Source organism: Ammospiza caudacuta, chromosome 2, assembly GCF_027887145.1.
Source record: "Ammospiza caudacuta isolate bAmmCau1 chromosome 2, bAmmCau1.pri, whole genome shotgun sequence".
Classification (NCBI taxonomy): Eukaryota; Metazoa; Chordata; class Aves; order Passeriformes; family Passerellidae; genus Ammospiza; species Ammospiza caudacuta.
The window spans coordinates 112,676,333-112,692,880 of NC_080594.1; the positions used below are offsets into that span (position 1 = coordinate 112,676,333).

The window sequence follows — 16,548 nt, forward strand, 5'->3', positions numbered from 1 at the left end:
TATATAATTAAATAAATTTGTTATTGTGTTTTAATTTGCTGTAATTTAATTACATAGCCAGCAAATTAATCCCCAAGTGTGCTCACCAGTACCTACTTTGCAGTGTCTAGCTGTGTACATTAGAGTAGAACACGTGGCATTTGCAAAATAAGCTGCAGGGATAAAAAGCAATGCAACTTGCAGGATAAGGTGCAAACACACAGCAGTGGGAGTTTCCTTTACCTGAGCTGCAGGGTAAGTGATGGGGGCAGCAGCTTCACTCCTATTCTTCCTATCAGTTTTGGGAAGACACCCACCAGCTCCACCACGGTGACGTGTCGCAGGTCTAACCCACACTGTGCTGGCTGCAGGGGTTCAGAGGAGAGAGAGGGGAGGGTTGGTTATCCCTGAGAGAACAGGGGGATGCTCTGAGTGTGCAGCAAGGGTTCACAGAGTCCCCTCTGCTTAGGTCAGTTAAATGATTTAAACTGATTTGAGAGCATGTTTTGCAAACACTCAAATTGTCACAGCAAAGAACTGGAGCTTCGTGACTCCAGGGGAGGTTAAGTAACAAATTCTCAGATACTCTAAGAAAACCAACATAGAGGGACCACCTAGGAGAAATATCAACTTGTCTCTGTAGTTATATGAGAAGATGCCAGGATGCCAAACATTGTACCAATAACCTAACTTGGCAATCAAAGCAAATTATGTGAAACAGAAGTTGACTGTAGAAAGTTTTCTTCCCTGCCAACTCATTTGCCTGCTGCCAAGAAGTGGAAAATGTACCATAGCCATTAAATTCAGTTTGATCAATATACTGAATTTTCTTGCCAAGTTTATCTAATAGGGAAAAGGAGCTAAAAGGAGCTGCTTTTGGGTTGTTTTTTTTTTTTCCTTAAATACAAGTATAATTTAAGACAGCAGTAAAAATCATCATCACAGTCATATCTCAATGATTATTTATACTGCATTTTGTTACAATTTGTGAGAAGAAAAAGCAAGATAGGAACACTTGTAGCTGTGAAAGAATACAGGACTGATTCTTTCCCTGAGGACACAGGTACACTTTTAGATCTAGCCCTCAGACCAGCAAAAAGCTAACAAAGGCATCACACTTACAACACATAAGAAGGAAAATTACCAGGTGTTTTGGGGTTTTTTGAACAAAACACCCCAATGTTATCTCCAGCACTCTGGATGATTTCTGTGCTGCGTCTCTGATCCTTTGTTTGCTGGTGCACTTTTTATTTCTGAAGCTATTCACATTTCCTTACATTGTAGTTGCAAATTCTGGGGGCCTGGTCTGCATGAGCTGCTTAAGAGCTGGGGGGTTGGGTTTGTGGTTTTTTTTAAAACTTCTTTAGCAGCTGAGATAGGGAATTATTATTGAGCATGAGTTAAATTTATCTGGGGAGAATGGAAGGGCCAGAACTGCCTGGGATTGAGTGACTGGTCAGAGGCAGCACAATCCAGAATGGGGCTGAGTTAAAGACTGGGGGGATATTTCAACTCAAACCCCTGTGAAAAGGATTAATCTGGAACCATGACTGCTTGAGCCAGATCTTTCAGTGGCTACAATATAAAAGCTGAAGCTTTTGGATTTATGTAAAACAGTGGAGCTTGTTCTCTTGTGTCTTTCTTTAAAAAAAAAAAAGGTTGCATATTCCTCTTAAATGTGTTTTACCTGCAGCATCCCCAGCTGCATCCTGTAGAAGAAGTTAGCAGCAGTAGGAGTTGAAATAATCAGCAGTCTCCGCTTCTCATAAAATTGATCCAGAAGTGCAGCTGCAGTCCTCACATTCACATTAATATTCATGGCTGGAATAAAATTAAAACAAAAGTTAGGAAGCACACTGAAAACAGGTCAATTTCTAGAGGCAGAGTTCAACAGCAGAAACACAAGAACAAGAATCAATAATAAAGAAGACATGAGTAAAATGCTGGCCTCATTGAAGCCAACAATTTTACTGTAGACTGTTCTAGCTTGCACAGTGGATTGACTCCAGAATGTGACATTTTGTAGAAAGCTTTGAGCTAAAACAAACTCTAGGAAAGGGCAGTCAAAGGTGGCAAAGGCTCCAGCTGTTAAGCGCAAACTGACAAAGAAGACAAAAACGATGCTAAGTTTCCTACCTCTAAGACAATGCAGCTGTATTTCACCCCACAGCACCTTCCCAAATTCTCATTGCCCTAAGTTTCTTTCCTCTGGGACACAGCAGCTCTATTCCACCCCACACCCATCCTCTTCCCAAATTCTCACTGCCCTCAGCACCCCTGTGCTGGATTCCTCCTGGCAGAGTGGTGAAATACTCACGTACGTGCACAGGTTGGCTCCACTCCTGACCACCCCAAGTTGTACTGGCAGACTCGAGCTGGGCTGCCTTGCAGCTCGTAGCCACCAATGCAGGAGAACTCACAGGTAGCACCATAGTTATTGCCATCACCTGAGCACTTGATGTAGCCATTATCTGGGGCATTCAACTTCACACAGCGCCTGACTTTGAGCAAAAGAAAAAACAAAACAAAATGAAAGACACAGCATGAATCACCATTTGTTACTGAGGCAGTACAGGTCAGTGGAATACCAGTACCAAAGACATTTTCTGTTTGCTTTCTGTGTTATTAGTCATGCACTTAAAAACCCCAAACAACCAACCTGAACTCCCCCATCCCTCAACTCTAATGTAAAATGAAACAGATGTGTAGGTGTATGCATGGGACAAAAGGTCATGGAGCACAAAGGGCTGAAGCTGAAAACCATAGGTCACCTCTGTATATTCAACTCCAGAGGTCAACATCTGGGCCTGTGAAAGGGCAGCCCTGCCAGCCCTTCACCTCTTTGTTTCAGCAGCTCACAGGGCTGTGTAGCAGGAGAAGCTGGAAGGAGGGAAGGGATGTGGAGCTGGAGGCAGGGCTGAGCAAAGCAGCTCTTCCTGGATGTGCAGCAATGCTGCAGAGCTGACCCCCAGGGTCTTCAGCAAGACTCTGTTCTCCCTTTCAGCATCATCACAGGAGTTTATACACACAGACAAATGCAGATAAATACAGAAATGAGGACATTTTCAAATTGCCTGCTAAGCCAGGTGCAAATCAGTGTCTGCATTTACAAGTAAAACATCATCCTTACCTCTGACTTTAACAAGAAATTTGCAGGTGCCTTTGTTTCCAGCTCTGTCATACACAGTATATTGGATTTTGTGGTCGCCTTCTGGAAAATGTGACCCTGGTGGCAGGCCTTTCAAAATAACACTAAACCAAGAGATAAAACAGGACAGACACTCATAAATTCACCAGCATTTATTTACTCACAGTGCTGTAAAAGCCTGAAAGAGGGATGTTTGTGGCATGATAGGATTTTCTGGCTGTCTGCAGGACAGAAGACTTGAGAGTAGGCAAAGGAAGAAGCTGGGCAGCAGCAACCAGAGTATTTAAATTTGCTACCTACAGTTCACCCTGTTGAGACAAGGGTGTTGGAGTGGGCAGGGTCTGCTACCTTCCTATAAAACAAACCAGTGTAGCCAAGCCCATCATGCCCAGAGGAGCTCAAACTTCCTTCTCCTTACACAAGAAAAAGTCAACACTAAAAAAGAAAACTTCCAGCCTCTTACAGTGGGGATGTATTCCCATCTGGCTGCTCTGAACTGCTCCAGTGATTGTCATTTGTGAGTGTTAATATCAGAAATGGAACAGAAAGTGAGATTCAGTGTCACAGCAGAAGGGTGTGGTGATCCACAGCAGCATTTTCACCTGGAATTTGCCCCTGTCTTGCAAACAAGGTGGGAGAATTATGTGTAAAACATAATCTCAGTATTGAAGCAGAGAGCATGTAACCAAAGAGGTTTCCATGTAATGGAAAAGTTTTTGTACTCCTGAAACTGTGTATTTAAGAAAAGTACTGCATACTGTATAAAAAAGAAGAGCTTAGCAATATTTTATAAAATAGAGATATGATTTGTGGAAAAGCTTCCACTGAACTAAGGGCTTGGCTCTTCTGAGCTGACAACAGTTACTTGTATGACAGAGTCTACATGGGATACTCCCCATTTTTTTGCCTATCAGACACTCCTCTGTCAAAAAGACTTAGGAATGTCTTCATTCTGACATTTTTGAAGTTTTTACTTTACCAGGTGTAGTTTTTGATGTTGTTAACTGTCACCAAGTTGTTACATCAGACCTCAATGCCAATTAATTTTTAATTATGTAATGAATTCTTCTTTATGAAATTACTAAATTATAGCAATAAAAGGGTAATATCATTGTCTTTCATTAGTTTTTTGTATTCACATGAAACTGTAAACATCTTCAAGCTTAACAACTTTGAGCTTTTAAGCTTAACCAGTCCACTAATGTAATGATGTAACCTGCTTACTGAAAGAAACAATTTTCCATGCTCCCACCATTACAGTAATCCAGATAGACTAACCTAAATCCTGCATGATAAAAATGGGAAAATCAGAGACAGTAGTAGAGGTGAGAAGGGTGAGAAGTATACCCTGTTCTTCTGGAAAATGGGACTGTAAAACCATAGAAAGTGACAAAGAGTTTTTGAACTGTAATTTCTAAATCCAATATTTAAATCCATCCAGGTTCCAAACAAGAAATGTAACTTTAAAGGTAACTGCAGAATCCTGGGACATCAGCAGCCGGCACTACCTTAGGAAGAAACCTAAAGAAGATTGCAGATTTTATTTTGTGACACACCTTGGTTTTTTTTAAGACAGTCAAACTTACCTCTTCTGTTACCTGCAATGCACTACTCTGTTTTCATTGTTATGTACAAAAGGTTACTTGGTCCAAGAAAAGTTGTTAATTATGAGACCCGCAAAGAAACTGCAAAACACCTCCAAACACGCGATTCTTTATAGAGCAGTGATATGTGACAGCCAGAAAAAAGCACCTTGGATGAATGAAGGGAAAAGGGTACCTGGCCTGCTGAATTGCTAACAGGAGGGTAAGGAGGAGGAAGAGCACAGTGCAGAGCCTTTCACCTACTCGGTGAGGATGCCGTCGGCGGTGTCCCGTCCCTCGGGCGTGTCCCAGAACACGCGCACTGTCAGCTTGTTGGGCTCCGCCGACTTCTCCTTCACGCTCGGGCACTGGATCCTCGGGGGCTCAGTGTCTGTGAAATGAATGTGATAAAGAAGGGCACTGGAGCATCTGCCATAGCTCTGCATTTCCTCCACAGCTCCTTCCCTGCTGTCAGCCCAGGACCACCTCCAGCTGGCCTCCTCAGCCCTGGATTCATCACAGCCAAGGTTCATGGAGCCTTCACTTCTCACCTTTTTGTAAGAAGAGCTGACAGTGATCAGCCCTTTGCAAATGCAGAAAACCCAACTAAAAGTAGTTACTGTAAATTTCTGTACATAGCTCAGTTAAAAAGTCATTTTGGATGGCTTTGAACTCCAAGGAGGGATGTCCAACGTCACACCCAGGGAGTCTGGATGTTCTGTTTATCTGCATCCTTTTCTTTGTCCATCTGTGCAGTTGACAGCACCCAGGACATCCCTGTGGCTGTCCTGAGCAGCCAAGACCCCTGCCAGGGGGCTCAGAGACCCTGGCACAGAGCCAAGATGCCTGTGGTTTTGATTATGACCTGTGGAGCAAGTTACCAACCTTAGATGAAAATCTGCAAGCCACGACAAATAAAGTAGAATGATAGTGAATTTATCACGAGGTGAAAAAGTAGATTTTGAGGTTTTTTAGAATGGAGGTTCAGGGGGGCAAGATGGAGGGATCTGGGCATGTCCTGCCTTTCTGCTTCTTCTTCTTGGCGTCCATCTTCTGCTGTGGTGTTGGCACTTACAAATTGGTTTAGAGTAGAAGCTCACTGTCTAACACAGGTGATAGGTACTGGAAAGTAACTGTAAACATTGTACATGTAGTTTTTAGTATAAAGACATAACACCACCCCAAAGGCAGGCAGAGAGCCTGGACTGTCCTGCTGAGCACACCTCAGCTGGACAGGAGAAGGAATTTTATAGATAAGATACAATAAACAACCTTGAGACCGAGAAATGAAGAGCTCTGACTCCTCCTTCAAGCACCAGGCTGGGAAAAGATACTTTAACATTTCTCAGGGCCACTCTGACAAGCTAGAGACCCCAACATGCAGTAGTTGATGTGATTAAGAGCATTTTTAAAGCACACTGAACATCAATATATCTCTGCATGGTAACTTTGCATGTTACTCTTAACATGCTGGTTATTTTTCCTGCAGTAATGGCAAAATGAGAAACAGAAGACTGGCACAATTACCATTTTTGTGGAGAATCAATGCTGCATTTGATTTTTTCCAAGTAACTCTTATGATAATGTCTTACATCAGTAGTCAGCACTACTAGGACAAGCATCCCATCAATACAGGCTCAGGATGTGACAAAAGGATGACTTAGCCTGGTGACAGCCATTTACCACAACCTCTGTTATACAAACTGCAGGAAAAGGCAATCTTTCCAGAAGAAAAGACTGGGACATTTTTCAATCTTCTAGAGGAAAATATCTATTTCAATACATGTTACAGTGCATTAAAGATATAATGAAAATATTATTCAAGTGAGTATTGGCATTTTTAGATAACTAATAACCAAAACCAGCCATACATTGATTTTTCTTTTAATCAAAATTATTTCAGCAACATGAGGGATATCCTTCCTCTTACAGGGTGGGGGCAGGAGACAGTCTGCTTTGTTAGGACAGAATACTCACTAACTATAAGGACTTCTGTACATCACTGCTAAAACATATCTAATTTTTAAAAAATACACCTTTTTTTTCTTCCTTTTAATGAATACATGTTTGACAACTGAAAGGCCTTATGCCTCTCCTACATGGATCTTCACTGCTGTACTGCAAAGCCCACATAATTTAGGGCAAAAATGCTACCCAGTCCAACTGCAGTATAAAAGGGTAGAGGAAAGGCCCTTGTTTTCAAGAGCACTTCAAGTTCAGGTCTGAAGTAATTTTAGCCATACTCAATGCCAAAAGCTGTGGAATCCCCAGGACACTTCCATGACATGAAGTTTACCAGCCCATGCCTCTGATCACAAGTAGCATCCCTACTGTGCACAGTGCAACTCACTGTCTATCAAAGTTAAGAAATCAAGCAGCCTTTTGCCTTTGTATTTCATTGCTCTCCTCAGTTTCACTCCTCAGCTCTTCAGCCAGTTCTCTCCTGGCCACTGTGTAGGCTGCAGCTCTGTAACTTCTGCATTACACTAAGCAACAAGTCTTCAACTGCAAATGTCATTGTACTGTTAGAATTATGCCTGGCCACAATTATGTCTGTGATGTCTGGTCACAAAAAAATCTCTGTCCTACCTATCAAGAGGTCCAAATATAACCTTATTAAACAGTCTGCTAACAGCAGATCTCAGTATTTGCATACAGGAGCTGTGTGCACACAAGATTTGAAGGGATCTTCTCCAAACTATGGAGCATTACCACAACTTAAATCTTAGTGTTACTTTTACTGGGTTACTTGGGACTTGTAATCCTATGCAACAACTGGGACTGGAAACCCTGTGCAACAACTACTCTGCATTTTTGAAATAAAAAAGAAGAGTTAGTGCTAACTTAGCCTCTTTTCTTTACTGCTTAAAGTACTTGCTTACTTTACTCTGCAAGACAGGATCCTTTGTAATAAGCTCACCATCTCTGCACACAGATGAGCTTCTGAAAGTGCCAGGAAATACAGGACAATATTTTATCATTTCCAAATGTAAAAGGTTTGTTTTTCTTCCTCTGCCCACACCAATGAGAAGGACAAAGCTTGTTTTTACACCAAAAACAAGAGACAGCACAAACAGTCTAGACCCAAGCAGCTCATTTCTACATTTGTACAACACCAAATCACAGGAAACCTGAATAATACTTTATGAACATCAGGCCACAGTGGAGAGGCTCCAAAGCCATTTGCCAACCTAGACTGAGCCACAGGCATTCTGAGGAAAACCAAATTATCATAGACACAAGACACTAAGCACAAACACTTTACCACCCACATGCTTTAAATTACTAGCAGTCATTTCAGATGGCCAAAGAAATAGTTTCCTTTGTGAGTGGCTGCTGAAGCATTTTTCAGAGGCTTCCCAGAAACAGGAGCAGCAGGCTGAGACTTCACTATGTGCTGACATTTCATTAGTAGTCAGAAAAGTTAAATCTCAATATTTGATTATCTCTCTACTGATTTATGTATATGGAAATACTTCTTCCAGCTGAGGTTCCCAGGAGACCACTGGCTATGTAATGAAAATTGCTGTCATAACTGGAGTGACCTAGGCTGAAATTTAAATTAGCTCACTGCAAACATGCTGGTAACTACAATCCATTCACATTCTCTGCATATATTTGAAGACTGTGATCCCAGGGAAGAAAAACAGTTCAGACAATGGGTTGTTGTGGGGATCCCAGATGTTGGTTTCTCTGGGTTTGGATTGAAGGCACTTTAGACTGTAGTTCATGTTCAGACTCAGGTGTTTATTATTTCTTATCAGTAAAGCAGTCTCACTACTGTGAGTTTGGCAGCTTTTCATTAGAAGGCACAAATAGCCAACAATATCTTGGTACAAGGTCTTTTAAGACTAAACTATCCAATTAAGAACTGACACCTAGATGATTTTCCCTTTTAACCCAATCACTGATCCCAAAGAGCTGCAATGGGGACTTTTCTGCCCAATCACAAAGTGCCACCCAAACCCATGGAGAAGGAGGAAGAAGAAGCATGAAGAAGAAACCCAGGACAACACCCTGTGCCCTCCATCTTGCTTCCATCCACAACATACAAAAAACCCCAAAACCTCAATTTCTCACCAAGTGATACACCTACACTGCTCTCTGTAATCTATTTCACACTTTTGTGGATTCCAGTCTATCTTGAAGTTTAGGAAACTTTCTCCATGAATGAGAGTCAAAGTCACTGCTCCCCTGGGGGTCAGGGCACCCCAAAGCAGACAGGGAAATATTCCTGGTGCTCTGGGTTCCCACAGGTTTACTCTCAAACCTGTTTTTAATCATTAAGCAGAATGTGTGACAGATTCCAGCACAGAGAACATGCTGGAAGAGCAGCACAGTAAGCACAGTCTATGAAGAAGTCACTCAGGAATAACCAAAGGCTATTACAAGCATTGTGAAGTGCTGGCCATTTACACCAGACTCATCTCTATTAAAGTGCCAATGCTGGGCTACTCGCTTTGGACTGAAAGTACTGAGTGACAGAACCTTGCACCCTTGGAAAACTGCTCTCTGCTTCCTAAGAGGGACAGGATCGGTGCAATTTTGCCCGCTGGGTGGGAAGAATGATGCATCTCCATGATATCAGAAGGCTAATTAATTACTTTACCATACTATATTATTCTGTATCATATTACATCTAAACTGAAACCAAACAATAAGTCAACTGAACAAAATCTCATGACTGTCTCCTGACCAACCATCAGGAGATTGGTCAAGAAAACAAAACACTCACACCAGAATCCAATTACCAAATCCCTTCAGGTAAACAATCTTCCATAATGCATTCCACTTGTGCACAAACACGGGCCAGGCAAATGAGACAAGAATTGTTTTGATCGTTCTCTTCTCTGCCTCTCTCAGGTTCAGAGAATGTGAATCCCACTGGACAGTAGCTTTTTCTCCCCATGAACTGGATCCAAAAGGCCTTTTGGAGCTGATGTGTGCAGGTCCCTTGGGATGACACCACACACCCCAACACGTCACTCACCCACACAGGCTGCCGGGCGGCCGCTCCAGGCCTTGCTGTCCATGCAGGTGACGATGCGGTCCCCCTTGAGCTGGTACCCTGGGGAGCAGTAGTACTCACACCTCGAGCCAAAGTAGGCACCATCCAAACACTTGAAGCCCCCGTTGGTTGGCATGGACAAGGCAGGGCAACGCTTTTCTGGAAAAGGAAACAGAGACTTCTGGAAACTTGTTACCCTCCCTCCCTTGTTACCCTCCCACTGAAACTCGTTACAATGGGATACTACACAGAAATAAAGGCACAGCTGGCAAACAAGTGGAAGGAAGTCTTGTTCCATGTGAGGTTTTTTTACACTGTTCTCATTAGCTGCATTTCAAATTTAACTCTGATACAATATTTAATGAGAAAAGGGATGACAAGTACCTATTCGTCTCTTCTCAGAAAATGTTTTACTTTAAGGGTCCATTTAGATACCTAGTACAAACTGTGTCAACTTAGAAAGTCTAAGATAGGCAATATTTTAAAAGAGCTTTATGGCTCTGTCATAAGCCTATTCCCACAAATCAAAATCTCACATTGATAAAATATTCCCTGCCATGAGTGTTTGTACCACTGAGACGCTTATCATGTCATGCACACCTGTGAGACCCCCAACAACAAACTAATCTACATATCTAAGCATTCTGCCAAATAAACCAATAAAAATAAACCAATCCAAAAATCAGTTTCAATGGCAAATAAGAATTTATTGTCTGAGCTGGGGCACAAGTCACACACACACAGATTTTGCAACCACTTACGTTTGCAGAGCACCTTCCCAGACCAGCGTTTGCTCGACTGACAAACCAGCTGGTGAGGGCCATGCAGCTCGTAGCCCTTCTGACAGCGAATATCACATCTTGTGCCCAACACATTCTTGTAATATTCCCCTTGAGGTGTCCTGCAGTTTGCATAACCATGTTTCACTTTAATGGGCGAGCACCATGGTGTTTCTGACACAGAGAAGAAAAATGTAAAAGTTCATAGCAATTAGAAAAATGTAGAAGTTCAGACACAAATATAAAATCACTTTGCTTAACCAAGGTCACAGAGACAAAAAGTAAAAAACCCTCAAATTTAAAAAGCCATCAATCTTTAAATTGGAGAACACTGCAGAGGTGCACTTATACATGAGGAGGTCAGCCCTTTAAAGAATGAAAGCTCTTTTTTATGACAAACATTAAAGATTGTAGCCATTATATTGGACGGGTTGTGAGGGCAGGTGGGGTTTTACTATGCTTTTTGTCCACGGAATAAGTGTGCCACCATGTGGGCAGTTTGATGACAACTGAGTCGTTTTTCCCTCTTGTTTTTAACGAGACACATTCAACTTTGTTAGATCGTTTGCTCTTTGATAGAAGTTTGCACTAGGAACACCCTGATCAAGCTGCAGCTGCCAGCTTTCAACATTTAGCTTAGTGCTCATTAAAAAAAATTCAAGTTCTGTTTCCAAATAATCTGCCTTGCAAAACTCAGTGATGGTTCAAGCCTTCTCACAGTTAGCAGATACCACTTACATAAATCATATTGCCAACATGTCACATTGAACCTGCTCCAAATGAACCTTTATTAACTGGCCAGGCCTATGCTGTAAAATATTCAGGATATGGGTACCCCCACCTTGCGAGGATTTACCACCACATGTAGTGCTGGTGAGAAGAATATCAAGTAGAGATTTCCCTTCCCAGCCAAAGTTTCAAATTCTTGGTTTAGCTTTGACAAGAGGGTGCACCAAGAAAATGGGCAGCACCGCAATAGAAGTTTTCTACACAAGAGTGACTAAGCCTGCCCCTTTCTCAGATCCAAGATTTGAAAAGCATGTCTTGGGAGAGGAGAGAGGGAGGGACTGCAAAGCAAAAAGGAAAAATGACAAATGCTGAAATCCTGCGTGACATGAGAGAGGGGCATGAAAAAACATTGGAATTTTGCAAGGAAGGTGAAAAAGAAACCCTGAACAAACAAAACACAGGATTTTTAGCCTTCATACTTACAGTCACAAACAATATTAAAAAAAAAATTCTAGATCACGTTTGGCAGATGTTCACTGCTAGCTCAATTCCCACAGTTATTAATTGCATTTTCCTATACTAGTTGGATCAGCACCATACATAAAAAACAACAATCAATACAGCATTTCTCATACATGGAATATTTATATTCAGTGTGCCACCTCTCTAGGACACATTTACACTTTCCCAACAGAAACTACACTTTACATCTGTATTTTTCAGTGCTGGTCCTGAACAAACACAAATAACATCTGCAGACTAAAATCAGAGACTAATTATCAATCTAGATATGTGCCTAGACCAAGGGCACATTTCCTCTAGACTAGTCCATTTCTGAAGCAGTTGTACTGTGATATGCTTATTTTTGTCTTTCAGCAATACAAGTAAAAAACCCTTTACAAAGATGTGTAGGTGAAATTATTCCCAGTGTCACCAAATACACAGTGGTACTGAGGCACAGGACACAAGCAGGCCAGTCCAACAGCACCCCTCAGGTTAAGGGTAAAGTACAGTTCAGCTTTTTGGCTCAGCCACACAATCATCCCAGCTCTGTTTCTTCCCACCTATAAGCCTGTTTTCTGAATGTCAAATGCATCCTCTGCTATTTACCTTACAATTATGCAAAGTGCTATGGTGGAGAGTGGGTTTTGGCTTGGGGGTTTGATTTTTTTTTAGAACTATTTCCTGTCCTTCACCCTGATCTCTATCCCACAGCTCCCACAACACATTTAAAAAATCCCCACATCCACTGCCTTGGGCCATTTTGTTGAGGGGCTGTACCACAGTGGCTCCCATTTTTCATGTTTGTTGTGCACCAAATGACAACTGAGACAACAGATGAGGAGTGTGAGCTAACGGGAACAGAAATCAACTGCTGAAAAAATGAGTGATGCCAACACCCAGCTCTGCCTCCTTAACTGCTACTCCAGGGCTGCTGGTGCAGTCTCAGGCACCACCTCTGACCACTCTCTGGGGGAAGCCACACATCTTGGATTCACAGCCTCTGTCTCATTCACCTCCTGGGGAAATCCTCCTGGTCCTGAGCTTTCCCACAATCTCTGCTTCAGTGGTTTCATGCCCAAACTCTCCAGCCTTTTTGTCCCACTTGTTCTTCCCACGCTCTGAGACGTCAAACTTCCACTTATTTACATATCCAGGCTTGGAAGATCTCCTTAAATAAGAACTAGGCCTCAGTTTTCCTGCAGAAGGGCTTAAACCTGACGTTACTAAGACAACACTGTCTGCAAGGGCAGGACTGGGGGGATGAAAACTCATTTGGCTGAGCTTTCACCCCAGCCAGTTACGCAATCCTTCAGCAAATCAGTTCAAGACATTTTTGCCTTGGGTTTTCCACACGTATAAACTCCAACTGTATATTGCTGACTTCCTTCGTAAAGGGTGTTAAGACAAATATGCTTTGCATATAAGAGGCTAATAAAAAAATAAAGAGGGCAAAGAATCTGTTTCAGGTATTGTAAATTGCCTGACTTTTTCTGTAAATTTTTGTGGTTTTACAAACACACTTGACTTGAGTAAACAGCTACCCACATATTCATATTTTTAAAAGATAACTAACAGGTAAAAGTTGCAGTTTAATGCACAAACACAACACTGAAAAGGAAAAAAGCCTTTCCTGTAGTATCACTACAGCTACAGTGGTTTCCAGAAACAAAACAAGCTCCCACAAAGAAGCAAAATGCATCTTACATTGGACCAAATGATTCTGCCAGAAAGAAAAACAAAAGCAAACATGCTTTTTGGATGCAGATAACTTGAAGAGCTTAGGAGGCACATCTGTTTGATTTAAAACATTACAATGCTTACTCTAGAACTGCTTGTGATTAGAAGAAAGTGGGTGAGGCAGGGTTTACAAGCCATTTACAAATATTGGGGGTTAGACCAAGCAATACTGCTGGAAAAAACCCAGATAACTTGAAAAGCACATTAAACAATACAACAAAGTTTTATATCAAAGTTTGTTTATTTTTAAGTGAAGGCACATATTGGTTTTCAAAGGCTATGCAGATACATAGAGCATTTGTAGAATATTAGGTTTGTGTGAGGCCCCAAGGGGGTACATAAGCTGTTCCCTGCCTCAAGGCAAGATCAGCTGTGTTCCTGAAGGCTTTGGGGATTATAAAAGCTAGAGATTTCCCAGACACCTCTTCTGGAACTTCACCATCTATACCAGGCTCTGTTCACCCAACTGAAATTTGAATTTTTAACTACCAGGACCTATATACTGGTTTCTTGTTTAATAGAAAGTTTGCACCTCAGCATAAAAAAGAACTAAAAAGTCCCTCAGCAATACAACATCCTGAATTTTCACTTAGTAGTGTATCCTGTGTTTGAACCCACTGGAAAACAGGCAGCAAACAGAAATGGCTGAAGCCCAATGTTGCCTTTAGAGCTATGGACACTGCCTAATCATTACAGTATCTGAGAAAACATATATGAATGAGGATCACCAGAGCAGTGGCACTGGAGCTGTAATGAACACAGGAACTGCTGTACTCAGGAAGCCTTTCCTCATGAAATGCGATCAGAGATGCCAAGTGGCAGGAAGGAAAGCACTTTCTAGAGCATCATCTCCCCCAGCCCCTTGAACACTAGCCTCAGCTGAGCCCTTCCTTCACAACCAGCACACCAAGTGACCAGCTGTAATGCTGCTTGCTGCTACACCAGCCACCAGAGCTGATGGTTCACCAGGGAAGAAGGGAAAAACTCCTTAAAAATGCCGTAGGCACAGAAAATCTTGGCCATATTTCTCTGGAAAGCTGAGCAAGTAGTAAAACATCCAGATGAAGACAAAAGGGTTTAGTAGGGGGGTGATTTTCACCCCTCCAAGTAAACTACAATATCTTGTTTGCAGATGGCAAAGAGGATGAATATGTGTGCTTGCTTGCACATGCACAGAAAGAAAAATCCAATGCTGCTTGCATATGTGAGCACCAATAACAAAAATCCATTCAATTCCTGTTATTGGTACGTTTTATTTGCTAAGAAATGGGCCACACCCAAAATGCTGGACTGCACATCTGAGGAGAAGCTCTGAAGTTTGCTATACAGCCTGTTTTTCCTTGCTTTGTCTTTCTCCATCCCTTTTCTCCCCCAAACCAACATAAAGAAGTATGCTAATGAAGAATCAGCCTTTTCTGTTCCAATGCTTTATATTCTTATATTCACATTGTCTGCTCCTCAATATTTGGCAGAAGTGCTTCCCAACTTGGGGCAGTTTTTAATGTCTGTGTGAACAAGTCATTATGTTTCACTTACCCTGGTGACATTTTGGCTGACACGAAAATAATCCATTTTGGATCACCATACAAAAGGAATTTACACAGAATCCACATTTTAAATACTTGCCTGCCCTGGCATGAATTGGCATTGATTTATCTTCATGATCTATGAGTTCTTTTTCTATGTGTCTGCAGAGGATCACATGTTAGAAGGCAAAGAAAAAATGGCTTAACCTAAATAAAGCTTTAGAGAATTATTTGTGCACATGTTTGAGAGCAAAATTTTATACTTGAGTATTTTACTGGGAGGAAGATGAGACATTTATGAAAACAGCAACATAGCCATAAAAGCTGTGTCTTCCCTTGGCTGTTCATAAATGTCTGAATTATTTTATGACTTACCTCTTATATGGCCCATTGATTCTTTGCAGAGAATCAATAATGTACAACAAGACATCAATGACCAGTATTTTTAAGTAATCAAAGTGATGATAACTCTAGTACATCCACAGATTAATTTACTAAAAAGAAACAGTTATCATTTAAGCGACAAATGAAATACTACATTTCTTTAGTGTCTAGGCTTCTGAGGAATTTTGGCAGAGGAGAGTGATATTAAGACAAAGGCAGACCTTTTTAGAAAATTGCCACTGCATATGGAAGATTTACTGGTAGCGGCAAAAAACTCCTCACTCTTGCTGAGTGGCAAAGTCTTCCAGAACAGGGAAGAAAACCTGAATTTGCTTTATAAATATGCACATCCCTTCACTCATCCAGCAACACAATTTGGTTTTGGAATGCACACATGCATTTGTAAAACACATTTCACTTGGCACTTCAGGTAGCAGATTAACCTAAAATGCAAGCAATTCTATGGAAAGAAAAAAGTAATGAAAATCAAGTTCTCTTGCATGTACTTCTATACATTACCATCAGAAAGCCCAGATTTTGAGTCAGCTTATCATTGATGGTTTTGTTAGCATGTATGGATAAGAAAGAGAAGCTCTTCCTGATTTTCATCATTCACAACCTGATCTCCCAGGAGCAAAGGCAATGTAAAACTTACTTACTCGGGTGCATGAAAGAGCTGGGATCAATATTTGGTCTAATTTCCATTGTTAAAAACAGCAGAAATTAAATCTTGATCTAAATATCCATGAGAAAAAACCATGGAGCTGGATCACCAAGACTGTATAATCCATAGAAAGTAAAAAGAATGAAGCTTTCTGTCAGCAAGCAGTTGATCCTCTTTAGCACACAAGCAAAGCATTCACCTTTGTATCTACTGAGTGCATAAACATCCTCATCATCTTCAAGGGGTGAATATCCTGATCCTACAATAAAAAAGAAGAGAAAAAAAATGCAGCAAGAAAGGAAATATAAATTAAAAATAAAAGAAAGCTTTGAGAGAAAGACATGCAAGATTAGGATGCAATAATCTATGCAATGTCATCAGCATGCGCTTCTCTGAAGATCAGAGTCATAGCAGACCTACTTTACAGTGAATTTGGAAGGGGCAAATGGATTTGATAATGAAGTGAAATAGTAAATTTCTCTTGGTGCTCCTATTGGAATGTTAAGT

The 16,548-nt window shown here is 41.3% G+C and overlaps 1 protein-coding gene across 1 annotated transcript in view; it reads right to left on the reverse strand.

Annotated features, from left to right (window-relative positions):
- The window catches only part of SRPX (sushi repeat containing protein X-linked), a 38,904-nt gene that overhangs the window by 2,762 nt on the left and 19,594 nt on the right, over positions 1-16,548 (reverse strand). Inside the window, exons 2-9 of the mRNA XM_058799960.1 lie at positions 16,241-16,300; positions 10,480-10,671; positions 9,701-9,877; positions 4,975-5,101; positions 3,110-3,231; positions 2,301-2,480; positions 1,667-1,800; positions 223-344 (exon numbers count right to left, since the gene is read on the reverse strand). Coding sequence (XP_058655943.1) covers positions 223-344; positions 1,667-1,800; positions 2,301-2,480; positions 3,110-3,231; positions 4,975-5,101; positions 9,701-9,877; positions 10,480-10,671; positions 16,241-16,300 — 1,114 coding nt within the window. The remainder of the gene's footprint in view (positions 1-222; positions 345-1,666; positions 1,801-2,300; positions 2,481-3,109; positions 3,232-4,974; positions 5,102-9,700; positions 9,878-10,479; positions 10,672-16,240; positions 16,301-16,548) is intronic.